Consider the following 19,647-nt stretch of genomic DNA (forward strand, 5'->3'; position numbering starts at 1 on the left):
AAAAGGCAATAAAGTTTTTACTGTTGTTTCCTGGGGATGAGGAATGCGGAAAAAGAAACAAAAAAATATCAAAAAGTTGTTTTGTTTTTAAACCATCATACATCTAAATGTAGAAACAAGATACTGAATCACATTTTCAAGATGAAGCTGCTTAGGATAAAATAAAACCTCAGATCATAATGTATTATAATGCAACAGCTAACATAACTTCACAATCAGCTGCTCCTGCTTTATAAAGCTACTTGTTTTGATATAAACTTGTTATTTATTTCCATTTTGTCCAAGGTTATCTCCCAGCGGCCACCCACGCTACTCCACATCTGTTCTTGCACAACCCACACCACCTGGTACTCCAAGTGTCACCCAGCAGCTCCTTCCACAACATGACCGACGTGGCCACAAACTGCTTATGCAGGAATATTTTCCAGCTGCTATAGTTCTTTGAGAGAAATCTTAACAAGCTGCCTATAAATCTTCCAACTTATCACTATAGCAACAAGAGTATTTTTTTTTTTTTTTTTTTAGAAGGCTCCTTAAAGCACAGCTCAAGTGACAAAGATGCTTCAGGAATCCTAACACAGAATTTTCTGTTAAATCACCATCTTTAGCACTGACTTTACTTAGAAAGAGCAAAGGCTGACTTTATGGACTAAGGGTCAGAGTCACTAAAATAGTCCTCATTTAAGTGTCACTGACACATACCACACAAACCAAAAAACTAATCTACCTAGTGATCCTTCTTTCTAGTACATTAACTTCTTAGTTGCAAGGTACCTACAGGAGGGAGTAGTATCTTAATCTTGTTGATGCTAAAAACTTTGCTACGTGCGCAGGAAGAATTATGCATAGAAAATACAGACAATCAATGAGTCACCACAAATGGGAAAAGGTTACGTGATCTCACAGCAGGAGTTGGCGTAAGGGAAAACTTAATGCATTAAGTTATAACATAATGCAGGAATTTCAGAGATTCTTCCTTCCAGCTTTTATATTTCTATTTTATCAATATATTGTTTCAGGCTACAACATGAAAATAAATATACAGAGCATTTGAGAATTATAGTAAGACATTTCAGGCTACACTTTTTTTTTTTTAATAAAACATTAAAACCAGTTCCCAAGTTTAGAATATCCAGCTTGAGACCTCGGAGAAGGGTAGTTTTTCAGACCACATGTGACCACCACTTTCCAGTGAAACATTTCGAAAGATTGTCTTGCAAAAGCTGTGTCTATCACACATGTACGTACACTTCTTAAATGCTTCCCAAAGTATGGTAGCAGGAGATCCACATTTTGCAGCCAGCTCAGTGAGGATGGGTCCTACTTCTGCAGTGGTTCCCCATTCATTCAAACCCACTGATTTGTAAGACAACTAGTAGTAGTTCATGCTCTGCACAGCAAAAGAGGTTTAGTGTGTGAAACTTTACAGATCAGGTCCTGACTACATACGAAAACAACCTACAGGGATTTATAAATGATAAAAGTGAATACATCTATATAACAAATGAAGTGCTTTGGTTAGACTAATGAAAATTTGAGTATGCAAAGGAAGCTTATTTTTGACTAATAAGCTACAGGCCTGATCAAAGGCTGCTGTAGCAACCACAAAACATTACAGTCACATTGCATACACAATGTCTATATTTAGCCCTGGTAGAAATCTTTGCAGAGCAGCCCTCTATGCTGAAATGGCACATCCTTACCTCACGGCTGTACTTGATTCCAGACTTGTGAATCCGACACAGCCCTGACGTTTTACTCTAGTGACGTAACAACCTTCCTGCCCATGTGCATATCACAGGGTACCCCAACCATCTGCTGCCGTAGATGAGAGCTGGCGAGCACCCACTGGCCGCCCCATTTCTACTCCTATTGCATCAGCGCCTTCCATCCTCAGATGCCTAGTCTGTTTGTTTTGATCACAAACTCTGTTAAGTAAGCTTTCTGTAGCATATATGTAGTATCTCAAAACAACAACAAAAAGCTGCTAATGGAAACATAGAACCCTTTTTTGGAGGGGAAAAAAAAATAATAAAGAGAAAAACCTCTCTAGAGGTCAACAGTCCTCAATACTAACAGCTTCCATCAGTACTTTCCTTAAAACATACTCATTTGAACTAGAGTTTTCAAAGTTGCCCCAGGCGACTTTAAGAATAAAGAGCTAAAACAGAACTGGCCCATTAGTGACAGAAAAGAGGAAAACAGAAACGACCACCTGAACTGACTAACCACAACATAACTGACTGATGCTTCTCCCTGTAGTGTTTAATCTTGTCTGATCCCCACGTACCACAGCCCACCGAGAGCTCGTCACACAACCTACAGCACCCCCGGCACACTGCTGCTGCTGCTGCTGTGGATGGGCAATGCCACAGGCACTTTTCAGGTAAGAGGGATCACGAATGTGTACTCCATAATTTCTATTCTGTCCTCAAGGCAGGCATCAGATTTTCAGATAGTGCCAAGCCTGTTCCCCCTGCCCACTGCTCCATTTCAAGGCAATGACCATCCAATTCTCAAAGCGGTAGCCTTGGCACTGGAAAAAAATACCAGATGCGGACTGAGTATCCATGACGTTCATCACAGGACTCAGAGCTACTGCAACTCTGCCTGGGGTTATGATCTCTGCTCGCAAGATGCTGCTTTTAGAAGTCTCTAAAGCCTGGCCAGCATTACACACAACCCTCCACTCGCTCTTGAAAAACCTCAACTACGATATCCCAAGGAACCAAAACAAGCCTTCAGCAGCATTTAAAGCAGTAACAGCAGCCTCAAATTTATCGTGCTTTTTGACATTATTATGTGCACCCTCTTAGTATAGAAAATACAAAGTCCTGTACACACACAAGGCAATTCATTATTAACGTGCACTGGTACAGCGTGGCAGAGACTGGGCTGTGCAGAGCACAGCCAGGGGGTTTACTGCACCTTAAACAAAACTCCATCCCCTTGAGGCACCCCTTTCAGCCTCCACCCGCCCTTCTCTCACTCTGACCAGCACATCCCAGCACGGCAGACTGGGCACCCACGCCAACGGCCAGCCCTTCTCCTCCCCAGATTTCAAACCAGTCACCTCCTGAAGAACTTGGAGGCTGAAGGTCTCATCTGCTCTCCTCCCAGCTCTCAGGTATTTCCCACCCTTCACGGCAAGAGCTGCCATGGAAGATGGATTTAAGAACACCATTTGTCAAATTACTGCCTTTTTCAACTACTTGAGGATTTCAAGTGGTTTTGTTCAATTTTAAAGGGGACTTCTCTGAATAAAACCAACATTCAGTCTTGTTGTAATGACTATGAGAGCAAAAGGGAGCCGATGGCCAAATAAATAAATAAATGAATGAAACTCCTCCGTCTGACCAGTGTCAGGTTTTGCAATTAAATCAGCCTTTCAGACAAAAAAATATGCATCTTTTCCAGTGAATTGATAAGGTGTTACTGCACAAGATGTTTGTTTTTCAGTATCAGTCAATGGATATGTTGTGTTTCACTAGGAAAGTTGCTGGGGGAAGGAAGAGGGAGAGAAAGGGAGGGCAGGAGAAGCAAACAGCTTATCTGCAAAAACACTCCGGTTTCTGAGGAAAGAGTCTTACAGATCTGTAATTTCATTTAGACACCAGATAATGTTTTTCAAGCTGATTGGTTCTGACAGGCAAAACATTTCTTCTGAATTTATATAGAGGCATCCTTTTACAGCTCCTCAGAATGTTTTCTGAGCAACAACTGATGAGCCATTTTCTAAGTCTGTCCAAATACAGTTTTCCAGTAAAAGTTTTCAGTCTGTTACTGTGCACAACGGATGGCACAGGGGCTTTTCCACTGAGTCCCATGAGAATCGAGGGAACTGGTTCTTAAAGGGCACTGTGAGCCGGCTGCAGACCTTTCAGGCATCTACCCTACAGAGGGAAGAGGGAGCAGAAACTTTCTGCAACACGACCATTCTCGTACAATTTAATAAAGACTAATGATCTGGAATGGACATAATTTCAGAGTAGGCAGGTAAAAATACAAGGTCAGCAGTGCCCCCTTAAATTAATTTGCAACGGACTCAATACCTTGGGCACTGACTTACAGGAAAAGAGCTAGGAAAGATTTCAAGAAATGGCCTACTTCATCTTCCAGACCCAAGTCTATTTGCCTGCCTACAAAAGGCAAATAAATCTGCATTTTTAGAATAAAACAGTCTGAATTTCCCATTACACTAACAAGGTAGGTGGTTAGCGTAAAAAGAAAACTGATCAGAGAAAGGAGGGGTGATGTTATCTGCACAGCTTTCACTAGAAGACTACAAACAACCAGTAAAGCTATGCAACTCTGACACTGAGACAATAAAGAAATGGAAATCTCCAATAATTTTTTTCTAGAAATTCCACTTGGTTTTGGTTAACACTTATTCAACAGAGATGCCTAACAAACAATTGAATAGGACCTCATTTGACATATAATAATTGATCACAGGCAAAGAGCACTAGGTCCATATTGCAGGATGTTCTAAAAAACTCCTACGATAACAAGGCGTGATTTTTATGATGTATTAGACTAATAAAAATCATAGAGCATAGACAACTCTCACTTCAGAAACAAAAGGATCTAACAAAGTGGCCCTCCAAAAAATATTAAAAAAGAAACGGGAAGGGAGAAGAAATCTTCATTTTATCTTGAAGTTGACACAGTTTTCCTTTTGGGAAATTTTCCACAATGTGCATCCTCTAAAACATGCCTTGATATCGGACATGCAATCAGCTTAACATCCTGCGCAGCACGAACAGACCATGTTCTACAAATGCTGGGGTTTTTTTTAATCCATTTATGCATATACGCAATAAGATTAACAGAACTTGTAAAAAAGAGCTTTAAAACACTTCAAATATCTTAACCTGTTTCGTTCCCATCAAGACTCCTGTTAATTCACTTTGTATACAAAATTATATGCACCCCAATTATTTCATTCAGAACTAACCATTTTCATCCTAATCTAAATCTCTGCACTCAATATAATATCTACTAATTTCTTTGTGCCCTACATGCCACCCAGAACAGCTAAATAAATCAAATTCATGACATGAAAAAAACCTACGTACAGAAATCTTACAGTAAAAATCCCCGTTAGGCACCCACTGGTCTGATCCTAGTCAGCTATTCTATTCCAGCATGCAGAGATCATTCCTCTCCCTGTCACCCACCTCGGTGCCAGCACCACTCAGCCAGCTCCGGGCACGGCTGTGCTCTCATCCCATCTGATGTAACCTGACGAATAAGCAATCTCAGACAAAATAAATCATTACTGTTTGCAAAGCCAAAGGAAGTCAGACTGCTTGCCAGACCTTAACGCTTCACTCCCGACTTCCTCAGTGCGGCTACTTTCACTTCACAACAGAAACGAATACAAAACAGTTCATCCTCAGTGAGACATCTTCCTAAAAATAAACAGCACGCTCCATGAAACACCAGCCATTTCAGGCTGATGTGCATCCTGTTTTGGAAATGAGCAAGCCACAAGGCTGTATATTTACTATAAAACAGACTATTATGGCAAAAATAAGGGATAGAACATGTTTTTTAATGAGATATTTAAACAATTAACTGCAGAGGGGAGAAAAAGAAACCCTCTGAAAAAAAGTAACTCTGAAATAGTTACCGTGGACAACAGCGTGGTTGCAAACACTGAAAAGTGTCCATACTCTGGTCATTCCAAATGACAAACAGCAACTACAGAAAGCTCTGATATTAGTAGCACAGGTCACAGCTGGAAATTTCCACTTTTATTGGAACTGCTGTTACTAATTTACAACAAATACCAGCACCCGGTTTCACACATGGTCAGGCATCAGCAACGCTCAAGCAAGCTGGCATGCTCCAAAGAGTAAAGTGCTGTACTGACAATCAGGGTATGTCCGTTTTCTTCTTGATACTGCCATTAGCTTACAAAACCAAGTCACTCTACCTCCGTTTCATCATCTGTAACGTGGAGGCAAGGATTTGTAGTAAAGCTGTTCTGGAATTTTAAAGACATTGTACCTTCTGATGGAAAAAAGTTCTTAGATTAAATGAAAATACGTTCATTTTCCCCCCAGTCTTCTGACTGATATCAGGGAATCTTAAACATCCCAATTAAGCTCTCTTATGTCTATTTTAGGGGGAAAAAAATAATCACCATTTCCCAGGGTAAAACTCAAGAGAGTTTTGAGCTGTCAGAAAGTTTTTATTTTCTTAAATTTAAGAATACAATGTTCCCACACAGCTTAATAAACTTTCTATTTTCAAAGGCAAAAAGCATCCCCATCTTTTCTGTTTACTTATCAAAAAAGATTATGATGTATTCAGCACTCCATTACCATGACAACAATTTAATAAAATCTTTTCCATAGGGAAAGGATTCTGGAAAGCTGTTTTGTTTGATTTAAACATCTATTTAATTCCTTCTCTTATAACTTCAGTTACTGCAGGCTCTCAAAGAACAGCTTTAGGCAGAAGGCAAAATGAAGAAATTCCTCCCTTCAGATGACTCTTTTAACTTTGCCTGAAGTTCATTTAACAGGCTTGTTCAATTAAACCCACACCACAGATCTATCTTGTCACAAATACCAACTGGACTCTTACCACACTCCCATCCTGCTCCTCCTCTGCTAATGATGCCAGATACTTTCTCCTACTGTGGTGTTCATTAATCATCCCAAACTGCTCCTACACATGCAATGAATTCTTCCCAAAGTGGCCCAGCAAGACACCCTCCCCGCACCGAAGCCCTGGCCAGGGAGGAACAGCCTTGCCCCATCACCTCCAGCCAGCGCCGGGCTCCAGCTGCTCTCCCACGCTCAGTGCCAGCTCCCCGAGCTCCCACTCCCCTTGACATTGGCTGGCTGAAACTGGAAGTAAAAGGGAATTGCAGTTACTTGGCAAAGGAGAATGTTACAGGGAAGCTGCACAGATTCTGCACAGGAGAGTCACACTATATTAAAACTATTAAGATTATTTGACGAAGACAATAAGCACATGGTAATCAGGCTGGCTGAAATGCATCTCAAGTTCTTCCCAAAACTTTGATATGCTCCTCCCTCCCTGCCTCAATTGAATAGTCTTCAAGAAACTCAACTTCCATGAAACAAAGAGGAAGACCCTTTTAAATTAGTGATTGATTAATACAGGGAAACAAAGCGCAAGAATTGAGAACAACCCAAAAGAAGAAAGAAGACAACAGGGTACAAGGAGAGCTGTGGGGGACGTGTAACCGCTCCATACAGTCATCGCTGCACACCCACTTTCTCAGATCAGGTAGGTCCTCATAATACAGAGCCAGTTTTAGTATTGATTAAACTGACTGAAAACAGTCAGAAAGTAATTTAGCGCTCAGTGACTCAAATGGCAATAAACATTTACAATGAAGCGATAAAACAGTAGATGAAAATCAATGGTCAGTTAAAGCAAAACGCACAGGAAATGTGCCACAGATTGTGCAGAGATAATGCAGCTCAACCCACCTCCAGGAAAAAATCTCAGGGAACGGTATTTTAGTATTTCTTATATGAGAAGTACCAAGGGCACCACATTAAATTCTTTCAATAAATACTTCCAGATAAGGTGAAAAGCAGCTAAAAATAAATAGCTTAGGCATGCTGTGTTCGCCAAAGATGTAAACAGATACAAAAAGCAACTATGAAAATTCATCACGGCAGGGCCTATGAAGAGCTATGGAGAACACAGTCACAGAGATACAGCTTTTTTTTTTTTTTTTTTGCTCAGCAGGTACCTACACCACAAACTGCTAGAAGCCTGTACACCTGTGACACTCATGAAGGATCCCTGCAAGAACTCACTTTTTTTTTTTTCTTCATTCTTAAGCATCCCCAACTGGCCTCTGTCAGAGATAAAGCATGACTAATGCAGCAGTATTGGGGCAAAAAGCACAGCAAACCCCTAGGATGCAGAAGGTGCACGGTACTATTTGAAGGAAAAGCTTGTAGCTCAAAGAAGCATTTTAAGCCACTTTTGTTAGCAGAAGGCGGCATCTCTCTCTCTCTCTCTGCTCACCATTGATCCTGTCCCCAGGAGCTGTCCCCATTCTCACACACAAGCGTTTGTTGCAGCTGTGTAGGGACCAGATCTGGGAAATTATCTACGTTAAAGATAACCCAGCAAAAGTGCCAATACATAAATTAATTTTTCAAATTGGATCACTCCCCCATTAGATCCCACTTGGCTGTGCTAACATTTGTATCAACACAAAGGAGAAGGCCAAAAGAGGAGACAAGACTGCTCCCCCAAGCAGCCGTGCCAGTTCAAAGGCACTTTGCCCAGACCGAAGGGCTCGTCAAGCTACAGCCTTGCTTGTTCTCTGCAACGTTAGGCTGAGACCAGCAAAAAGATGAAGCCAGAAAGCCAAACCAGACACAGGCCACGCCATGCCCAGCAGACCTCGGGACAGGAACACTGAAGCAGTTGTGGCAGCTTCTTCCCATTTAACCAGAAAAGGCACTTTGATGTTGGGAAATTTTCATGAAGGTTTGCACTGCGAGGGCTGGGAGACAGGCAGCTTCCCCTGCTGCAAAAAGCAAGGAAACAATGCTTCTCCAACAGCAGCAGGGAAGAGAAGAAATAATTTTTTTCTTCATAAAGAGGATCTTAATGTTGACTCAACTCGATAGGTGAAGTCACCTGGCTGACTTTGCTGACCAGCAAGGTCGCAGGGATCTGAAAGTAACCATGCTCAAGAAGTCAGTGATGAAAGTAAAGTCAAAAATTCAATTATTTCTTTACTTAAATGACCACTAAAAGGGATATCTTAGAGAGGGAGGGGGCTGAGATTTAAAGCACCTGTCTGCATTAGCTTTTGCTTTTATTTAAAAAAGTTGCTGTGAAAATTAACATTTAAATCTCAAGGCTGTCTGCATCATTGTACCATTCTGTATGGCGTGAAACTACACATTTAATACAGATGTAAACAAAAGTGGTTTAAAAAAGAAAAACACAGAGAAAAAACAACTTCTTTTCTTATTATTAATAGAGAAGGCCAGGATGAAGGAAAAAAAAAAAGCAGCACTAAAAAGGAAGCCAAAGTAATGGTTTTAAATGCTAATTTTCGTGATGACACAATTACCTGAATGCCACCATGTATTTCTCAGGGATTCTGTTAATCACATCTGGAGCTTATAACGTAAGAGATGCTGTGCACATGCTTACAAACAGGTTGCAACCTCATCTGTTCACAAACAAATTTACAGCAAGAAGCATCGTGACCCAAGTGGACGAAAGGTTTTATTTAAAGTATTTCAGAGTAATTGTTAAAAACAAATCTCAACCAACCCTCCGTGTGTCTCAGTTCTATGTTTGCATTCACTGTCCCCAAACAACTTGTAACCTATTTTGCATGTTGAGCAGTTTAATTGGCTTCCTGAATAGAGTTCCCATTAACTGACACCCACTCAGCACAGGCGAGGAAATGCCCAAGTGGACTGAAGATCCTGCTACATGGAGTAAAGTTTAAAGAAACACCCAGTAATGCTGGTAACAGGTGGAAAAGTGAGGAATCTGTAGCTTTAGTGTTTGGAATAATGAGCGATATTGTCTCCTACAATGGATATTTCATAAGTGAGAACGGTAACTCCCCTCCACCCAGAGAAGACGTTTGCATCAATGCTTCTATACAAAATAATAGGGCATGACCTTTTTAATACTACAGTCAAAAGATGATTAACCGTAAGTACAAAGATGACACGACAGGGCAGGGCTTTTCTACGTGGGACAGTCACATGGCATGCATGTACCAATGCAACTTCTCATATGCATATATCTTATGCTAAAATAAGTATTTGGCATGGTCTGATATTTTTCAGCAGCCATACCACTATAGTAGTGTCACACGTCCTCCATTATGTTTGCACTTGCAAGAGACAAAGCGTGTATTAATTACTAAGTCTTACAATTTCTCTGTGTTTTTTATATCAAATACTAAATTATTTACGCTTTTATTTTTGACTGAAAAAAAGGTTTGGATTTTTTCATTTACTCTTCAGCTGAAACTTTAAACATGCAATCAAAATGTTTATGACTGGAAGGGGAAGAAGCAATTACTGCAGGGGGAAAACAAAGGCAAAAAGTAAATCTTGCCCTCCATCAGCACGATGGAAGAAGAGGCGACAGGAGGACACAAGAGGTTCTGCTCCACCTCCACATTCTCCGGACTCTGCAAGTCCAGAAGGTCCTAACGCACTTCAGGCAGATGCTGAACTAGAATAATAAGCTGAGGAAACCAGAAAGTTACAGTGCTCTTGAATTTGATCTTATAAGGCAGCCCCTCTGCTTAATACCGAGTGGCCTCGCTCCTGGCAGCAACCACATGTACCCAGGCTGCAGCACGGCCAGGGGGTTACATGCTGCCTCCTCCCTGCAGAAGCGGAGCAGGAGGGTGGTGGGGAGAAGCAGGCCAGCTATCTTCAATCCCCTGCTGCGTTCAAGGACAACGGCCTCCTCGCAAACCTGGCTGGCCACCGCCAGATAAGGCAGGTGCTCTGCAACGCCCTGTCCTGCTGCCTGCCACTGTCCCCCCTTGCCCATTCCCTCCTGGGCTGGGAAGGAAAGCTTCCTGGCATGCTGGGTCCTACCCCTGCTACGGCAGGTGGGTGGGGAGCTGCTGGCCTCCCCTCCTCTCCCGTGCCCTGCCATCTCACCCCGCAGCAGCAGTGCCTTGCACCTGCTCCCACCACCCTTGCTCATAGGAACAGAGCTGTAGCAACTTTCACCATTCTGTTAAACCTAACAGTATGATTCTTCATATGCATAAAATTGCTCAAATGCATCAGTTCACGGGACCAGAGTCATATGCTGTAGTTTTAAGACACTATGTGGGATTGCCCCCCCGCCCCAAAAAAAAAAAAAAAAAAAAAAAAGGGAAGGGGGCTTGGCAGCATTTGTAACACAAAACACTTCTATAGTAACAAAAAAACCCTTCTCAGCCTGAGGCAAAGAGAACTGCTACATGCAGCACCTGCTGTGGTCCAGGTGGAAAGAGGAGCATTACCTTTTTAACACAGATACTGAACATACAGATAAATCTTCTTCTTAAGGAGATTCGATTTTTAAAGACCATCTGACTGAACCGTGATTAACACCTTGAAGCCATGTATTTATAGAAGCATTACTGAAAGCAAAAATCCAGCAGCTTACAGAAATGCACTGTTATGTCAAAAACATAAAATATAATTTAAACTAAGTTTACCTATGATTGGCTAGATGTTAAGTTTAAGGCTACTGAAATAAAAACAGCCACTCCAGAAAAACAGTGGTAGAAACCTGGAGTTGTTAGCAGTATATTAAGTGCTATAAAAGACAAGTTCTCTGTGCCAGAGACTGCCATCTGACAGGAAAATACTCAGTGCATTAAGGTACCCAGAGAGCTGATTTATGGCTCATTTACATTACAAAGGTTTTCCAGCATAAGGACAATCCTCTCCCTCCCCGCCAAATTCCTAAGCAGTTCTGCTGCTCTCCTTGGGATTTTCTCCCACACATATCAACAGGACAAATCCCACGGACCTCAATGGAATAGCCTGAGAGACTTAGAGCATAGCTAACATACGTGCTTAAATTTCAGATGATCCTAGGAAACACTCCCTGCCCAGACTACAGAGTAGGACAGAAAAAAACCACCACAAACCTACACTTACAACCCACCTCCCCATAATCAGATTGGCAGGAGCGGGGCGGGGAGGGGAGAAATCCCCTCCAAACCCAGTCTGGAAGCTGGATTAATGCTGAGGGCATGAGAGTTTACCAGCTTGGCACCACAGGGAACCTAATGCCTTCAGGAATATCCACACAGCCTCTTACCCCGTCCAAAGCCCCAGGGAAGGGGGAAAAAAGCTTTGTTCCCTGGGGCAGGCAGGACCGGGGCGCCCAATGCCCACTGGCACGCAGCAGAAACGGCAGAACATGCAACTAACAGTTCAGACGCAGTGCAAGCAGACAGTCACCCAGTGTCGCCACGCAGGATCTACAGCATTTCTTCTCTTACCAACAGAATTCCCTTAGGTAGCTATATAATGCTTTCCAGTCCCTTAGAGGGGGAAAAAACTGCCTCTCTCCAAAAGCACATTCCTGCAGGTATCGTTCATATCTTCCCCTTTAAACGTGCAGCACCGTTACCAGAAACGGACCATCCCACCAGCCAAACCAACAATCCAACGTAGCATGGCACACGCCAGAAACAAACAGGCAGAGTCTTGAATCACAGCAGCAGATACAAGGCAGGCAACTTCATCTGTGGGCCAGAAACACCAGCAGCCTCCCCTGAAGGGGCATGTCTAGCTTCTTATCTGATCTGAATTCTCTCAGTGCCAGGAGGCACACAAGGCGCAAACATCGTTCTTCCACTTCGATCGGTCCGCGGCTGCGTGCTCTGGAGTCCAAGGGCCACAGCGCAGTCTTCCATCGGTTTCCCCCTCAGGACACAACCGATCCAGCTCCATCTCCTCCTCCTCACTTTGTTACCGATTTTCTCCATCTCCGCCATTTCTGATGCTCGTCGTTTTTGCAACTTCCCCCCCCCCCCCCCCGGAGGTAGTTGGCCTCCTGCCCAACCCCCATGACTTGGAGGGCCAGTGGTTTTTCTGTCAGGGTGGCCTTCCCTTAGGCTGCGTTGGTTCGCGGCACCTTCTTCAATTTTATCTGGTGCACCCTCCAGAGAGGGATCCCCTATCCACCACCCAGGGGATGCACCTTCTAGCCGTGCAGCCCCAGCTGAAGGCTAGCTTCTTATCAACCCGGCTTTTCTTCAGTCCAGCAAACTCTAACATATCTCACGACGCCAACTCTTCTCCTCAAAATACTGTACACCCCACTCCCTACTACCATGTGGTACAAAGCACAGGAGAGCTGACCAGGACTGCTGCCACGAGGTGGTAAGACAGCTGGGATTTCTCAGAGCACGAGCAAGAGATGATTAAGAGCACCACCAAAAAGTCAGTACCATTAGGCATCTCTTTAGGTGTGTGCCTCCATGACACAAAACCGTGGCTGCTTCTGGAAGGGGCCTTCATGCCACAGCAGCTCCTTGATGGCAGCTCTGCCATCCACAAGAGGCATGGCAAAACCAGAAGGCTGAGTGGGACCACCTCTTTCGGTAGCATCTCACACAGCATCACTTTAAAATTGACTGTGGAATCACACATCCACCAAGTATTAATGCTAATTTTCACCAGTGCTTAAGCTAAGCTTAATTTTAAAACAGTTCACTGGGATTAAGCAGAATTTGATGCAGTAGGTCCTAAAAGCAGAAGAGAAGACACATCAGGGAGGCTGAAGGGACGAGACCATACCTGCAGACACTACAGAAATGCAGTGTAATTAAGTATATCAGTTTCCTACAGACAACAGTAAAAAGTCTGTATCTCACCTATCCAGAAAGCCATCTTTTGAAGCCCCCAAATTTTATAGCCTTTAAGATACAATGTCTTTAAATCCGTCCAAGAGCGAAAAGGTAAATGGCACAGCCCACCAGGAGCCTCCAGCACACCCCTTGTGCCTGGCACACGCAGCTGCAGGCTACAGGGAAGGAGACAAAATACTTTACAACTATGTTAACAGCAACTCTTATCAAAACTGCACAGACTCCCACATCAAAAGGCCTATCGTCTAACTATTTATGTTCTAAAAAGGAGGCTAAATAAGTTTCTTTTTTTTGCAGTTTCTTTTTAAAGGCTGATAAGAGACACCCAAAAGTCCCTTTGGGAAAAGCAAATATAAGGTCATTGTACGCTTGCTGCCTAACAAGCCAGCCTTGTACATATCTTGCAAGGTGATTTAGCGAAAATTCTGAAATTGCTGGTGTGAGACAGCACGTTTGAAGATTAAATAAACAGAAACTCTTTTCTCTGTATATTCTGTGATATAGCCCTCAAAGAAATCAAGAACAACATGAAACTCTGCCTTTCTTCTCTTTCCTAAAAAAAACCCAAACCCTCTTTATACAGAGCCGACACTGTTACCCAGTCTCACTTCACATGCAGAGGGAAGTGAACGGGTGAGATTAACCATGCTTCTCGTCTTATGCAAGCTTTGTATCTCCATAAATAGCATTTCTGGTACTGGAAAATTTTGAAAAACCCTGGAGAAAGTCTCAGGGCCCCATTAGATACTTGCACTAACCCTGTTATCCAATAACAAAATTGTTCTTCAATCCTAAATGACTCCACTACTCTTGAGGGTGAAAGCACTGGAAAGAACTGAGGCTGCAGAAACCACTGCCTTGTTTATGCTTCCCAGAGGAAGCACTCACATTGGGAATAATTCTGTGATTCACAGGCTAAGTAGAGGACGGTAATTCATGCTCTTCTGCTGACTCTCATCCTGCACCACAGAATTACAAGACCACTAATATAAAAACCTCAGAGTCCAGAAAGCAACAGCAACGCAAGATCAGGAAACAGTTCCCAAGATTAGCAGCTGTTCAATATACTTCTCCCTGGACTGCAACACTCTTCAGAAAAAGCAGGTTCAATTTTCCCCCAACTCTCATTCTCCAGGTTTACACCTATGATAAAAAGAAAACTTTAATTTTTTTTAATACATACAACAGTAAGTTTATGAGCAATGAACAGCAAGTGTCTCTCAGGCATCTGAAGGACCTGACCAACCTCGCAAAGCTCTACTCAAAAGCTCCTGGTGCTGCTGTCTGTGAAATTCTAGACATTCTTTAGTGTCTGAAACCTACAACGGTTGCAAAGGATAGCTGAAATACTAACCTACACAGCAGCAGGCAGAAAGTCTGCTAAAAACATTGAAACCCCTCAACTTTAAGTAACTGGAAGGCGAATCGCAATACTGTATGTTTCAGAAAATATTTTATGGCTTCTTTCAGCATCCAACATAGCAAATCAAGTATCCCACACATACACCCCTAAATAACAGAGCAAATAATATCCATTGCACCCCATAAATCTGAGGTAGTGATATCTTCAGCCTTTTCTTCGAAAATAAAATGCCTCAGGCATACATGTTATTGGTCGAAACAATATGAGTAAAATGCAATACTGTTTTTAGTTTCAGTAACAGGATTATGAGGTAATGTTTATATGTCTGGAAGCAGAGCTGAGAAATTTCCATTATACAGATCAGCTGAAATGATGTATTATTTCCTAGAGTCATTTAAAAAAAATTTAAGCATCTCTAGGATCTTGGCTGGACTATTCTGCACACCCAAGATAAACCTTTGCGACGGTTTGTTTTAAAAACAATGTGTGGAAACTTTTCCTTCTAGAAGAAGAAAATAAATTATGGGTGCTACAGGAAACCTGAATAAACATCAACACTTTGGCTCAGCAGAGCAAGAACAATTGCAAGGAGACGATTGCTGGAGAAATAGCGATCTGAGGAGCACTCAACATTTGAAGCCTGTTGGGTGGATATAATGAGTCTGGCCAACAAGAAAAGTACCTGACAGAAAAACCTATGACAAAGTCTCACATATAGGAGATGCGCTCAAGAAAGTATGTTTGTGCATATATTCCTTTATCTGGGTTTCCCTCCTTCCTAGCCACCACTGATTATCCTCCCTTTCCACACATTCCCTCTGTGCTCACTGCATTCTTCTCATGTCATCATCTTCTTGCATCTTAATAGCCACAGGAATGAAAAATAAGAACTGTACAAATACCGAATACGGGAATAAAACAGAACACAGCCAGAAAAAATCCAAATGAGATGCTTATAAACCTGTTTGTTAGTTTGTAATATGCAAAAAGACTGACCAAAGGAGTAACCATAGTGTGGCAGACCAAGGGTCCATGCAAGCCAACACCCTGCCTCCAACAGCAGCCAAGAGCAAGGACCAGGGAAAGACCATAACAATACGACAAGTATATATGACTCCTTCTCCAGCTAAGCTTTCCAGGCTCTGGCGGTTTACAGCCCAGCAGCTATGTATTAATGTTTCCTACTGTCATAGGCTGTGAATGTTTAAAAGGAAAGCTAAGGTTAGGTCGTAAACAACTAATGCGATTGGAGTGCTGTATACTATTTGTTGTATGGTTTGTTTTACTTATTTTTAGGTATTAAAAATAATTAGAAGAAAAAAAAGCTGTAAATTAGAGCCTGGTAACAAGTAAGTGGCAACTGTACTAAACACTCATATGTGTCTTTTTAAAATCTTGGTTTTAATGCACAAATCTTAATCTGATTGAATGTAAATTTAGGTATCAAAGCCAAGAATCTAAATTAAATTAAAACATGCTGTAAATTCCTTTATTTCCCTTAAATAGTCACATCATAAGGCAACATGAGGTGAACATCAGCCTGTACAACTGGCTTCAGGTTCTGACAGAGTATTAGCAATCTGGAGCTAAAGGGAGTCTCTGCCTACTCAGATGGGCTTTGGACCATGTCCCAGACATTTGTGTTGTTTTTTCGAAAGTATGATGGTAACAAGACCAATGTAAATTCAATAAACACAAGAGCACCCAGATCCCAGTGAGAATATTTTCCCTAATACAAGCACTTCATCTTTGACTTCAAAAATCTGGCTCTCCATGGTGACAAAAAAAAAAAAAAAAAAAAAAAAAAAAAAAGACTGAGAACTAAAATTCATAATTCCCCTGGAAACTATTAAAAAAATCATTCAAAGTAGGTATCAGTTTTACGGTTCATCTCTATACAGCATTCTTCAGATTAAGGTCACCACAAGTTGGAGACATAACTATTAATGAAATTAATGTAAGCATCTCGGTTGACTTGTTGAGAAGTAACATTTTTTCAAATAAAGCACTACTTATTTGCTGTTCTCTGCTAAGAAAATAGTAGAGAGCTACTTGACATAGATGATAGATCATATAAAGCATGCAAAATGCTGAGAAATTCACAATGAGGAAGGTTAAGAGACACAGAAAACTTGAAACTAAAAGAGCCCCTTTTGTCATTCCTTCAGAAAGCTACTCAAACTCTTCCCTTATGGTTTCTCATCTTCTAGAACTTCTTGTCCAAATATATCCAGTATCACACAATAGCACATGCAAAGCAATTCCATTTTCAAGCTGTACATTCAGTGTTCCAGACTACCGATTTATATCCAAGGCAATTCTTTCCATGTGACACGTCACTCATTTTGGTAATTTCTTTTTAAATTAAGTTGAAATTTTAATAGCTACTCATTTCACAAGGTGAAATACCTCTCAACTTGACCCTATGCAATGGGGCAGAGGGAAACAGAGAGGTTCTCCACTCTGTAAGGAGAGAGGGAAGATAAAGGAAGCACGGGCAGAGGGAAATCGCAAGTTGTACCAGGGTTCAGGGGTACATAATCACAATAAAAAGCACCAAATGTCACAGTAGAGTCAGGGACCCAATACACACAGATGTGCCATTGTACATCTATATTACAGTGTACCATTTATTTTTGGACATGCTGGATACCAGAACAGACTTCACAGCAAGAGGAGACAGAGTTCTTTGGAAGAGCTGGAGTAATATTAGTCCATTTGGGAGCTAATGACACAGAAGTCAACAGAAGAGCCTAAAAACAAGGTTTGAAGAATTAGGCAAGAAAACTTAACTACACAGAATAGTCTTTAAGTAGGAGTAGCAGTCTTAAATAAGGACCTATTGCATAAGAGAAATTTATGCTTGCATGTTACTCTTATACTTTCACTTCTTGCCTGTTAAACTCCCACGAGCTGTAACATCTTATCTGCATAAGGAATCTAAATTGGTCTTTGAAAAGTTTTGTAGACATTTCTATTTTGTTTGAAAAGTTACTTGTTTCATTTCTTGCCAACTAAGACAAAAAACAAGCCCTTTACCACAAAACACAATGGGTAAAGGAGCATTTGGTAAGAAGCAAAAACGGATGGTGAGGGTTTTATTTCAGCTTCACTGACCATAGGGAGGGGAAGAGACCCAGGAAAACTGAGGCACTCAGACCGTGAAGATCTGTAGTGGAAAGATACAATGGCTGGGTGGCTCTCTTCTATAGATAATTTTACATATTTTAGAGGATGAATGTTTAAACCAGCTTATTTATAACATTAAATTTGGGGCACAGAGATGCAGACAGTTATTTCACGTTAATCTTGCTTCCCTTCTAGCAGTTCAGGAGCTGGTTTGTCACCACATAACTACCACCATGCTAACCACTTCAACCTTGTTGGGGCTCTCAAGCTAACCTTTCCAACAATTGCTAGTGTAACCAGTCAGACACTGAGTGCCACCCCTACCAAAAGCTGTCCAGGAGGGGCCAAGATTACACTAGCCCGAAGGCCAAAAGCCACCTTCTGATGGGAACTCCGACACTTTGGGATGCTGGCAGGACAGCAAGGCCGCTGCTCACCCCGCTGTTCATACCCATGTGCTCTCTTGCTCTGCCAACACAGAACCTGGGTTTCTGTTAGCAGGAGTTTAAGAGAAAGACCTATCATCTCCCATTTTTCAGTTAATGCCTTTGTTCTTGTTAATACCACAATAACTTTCCCCTCCCATTAGAGAGTGAAGTTTTCTATTAAAATTTGTGTATTTTCATTAATATAGTCCACAAGGTAGCTATAAGAGATTTTATTTCATCAGCATTGAATATATATGTTTTCTCCTTTCTAACAAGGATATAAGCAGGATCCTCCTTCTCAGCCCTGGGTAGAGCAGAGCCCTTTTCCCCACCCTCCTGATATGGAGCACAGTTTCCCTCCTGCTGGCAAAAAGTCTAACCCATTTCCCATTCTCTTCCTTGGTAAGCAGTAGAGTCTTCTCCCATGAACATCTGATCACAGGCAAAAATAACAAGATTCAGATAGGGAGTGGGGAGAGTCCTTGTCTCATAAGAACATTTACTATACATAAATTTAGCTTTTGTAAATACTATTATTATCTTAGACTCACAAAACATAACAGTAATAAGAGGCAAGGGGGGAAAAACATGGTAATGGAAGTAGAGGGGTGCATGTGTTGGGGAATCAGCTGGGGTTGCTCTTGGCTTAACAAATATGAGCCCAAGCAGGCAGGAAAAGCAGGGTGTTTGAAGTAGCACACAAAAGATGAGGGCCAAAACTTATTAAACTTGAGTGCTTAAATTTAAAAACAGAACAGGTGTCCCCAAAACAACCAAAATTGACAGCAACATCAAAGCTGACGTACCTGATTAAATTATCTCGATGTCCCAGTATCGGGCACCTAAGCTGGGAACTTCCATCTACATCAAGTCAAAAGCTAAATTTTTATTAAGAAGTTTAAAAAAAACATGTAGGGACATTGTTAGAACTGCCTTTGTACTAAGGGCAATATAAGCTGCCTATTATTTTCAGGTACTCATGTGACATTTACATGGGTCGTGTGAAGCATTCAAACCATTCATCTGCAAGATGCCGGGACACTTGTTTGCTAGAGGAAGCATGCTAGACTTAAGATGCTAGACCAAAATCAAGAACATGTAAATTCCGTTCTGCTTCTGTCCCTGACTGCACACACAGACAACGTACGTGAAGGTAAGCTGGGCGTACCACCTTCTGACCTACTTTAGCTTCTATTACAACATGACTTGAGGGTCTGCAAGAACATTCTTGTAGAAATTATACACACGTTTGTTTAGAGTGGGAACCTCATTTAAGGGCCTGCAACCTACGTAAAGAAAAAAGATGCAAGCCGGGAGGGAAAGAGACAGATGACCTCCCCAAAGTTACA

At 41.8% G+C, this 19,647-nt stretch overlaps 1 protein-coding gene across 9 annotated transcripts in view; it reads right to left on the reverse strand.

Moving 5' to 3' along the window:
* NCOA7 (nuclear receptor coactivator 7) overlaps window positions 1-19,647 on the reverse strand; it is a 98,300-nt gene that overhangs the window by 51,755 nt on the left and 26,898 nt on the right. The window contains exons 4-5 of one of the 9 annotated variants that reach the window (XM_082307635.1): window positions 19,105-19,176; window positions 17,369-17,494 (exon numbers count right to left, since the gene is read on the reverse strand). The exons of the other annotated variants lie outside the window; for them this stretch is intronic. Coding sequence (XP_082163761.1) covers window positions 17,369-17,385 — 17 coding nt within the window. The 5' untranslated portion in view covers window positions 17,386-17,494; window positions 19,105-19,176. The remainder of the gene's footprint in view (window positions 1-17,368; window positions 17,495-19,104; window positions 19,177-19,647) is intronic. 9 annotated transcript variants of the gene reach the window in all.

The sequence above is a fragment of the Platalea leucorodia genome, assembly GCF_965183815.1.
Source record: "Platalea leucorodia genome assembly, chromosome: 3".
NCBI lineage: Eukaryota > Metazoa > Chordata > Aves > Pelecaniformes > Threskiornithidae > Platalea > Platalea leucorodia.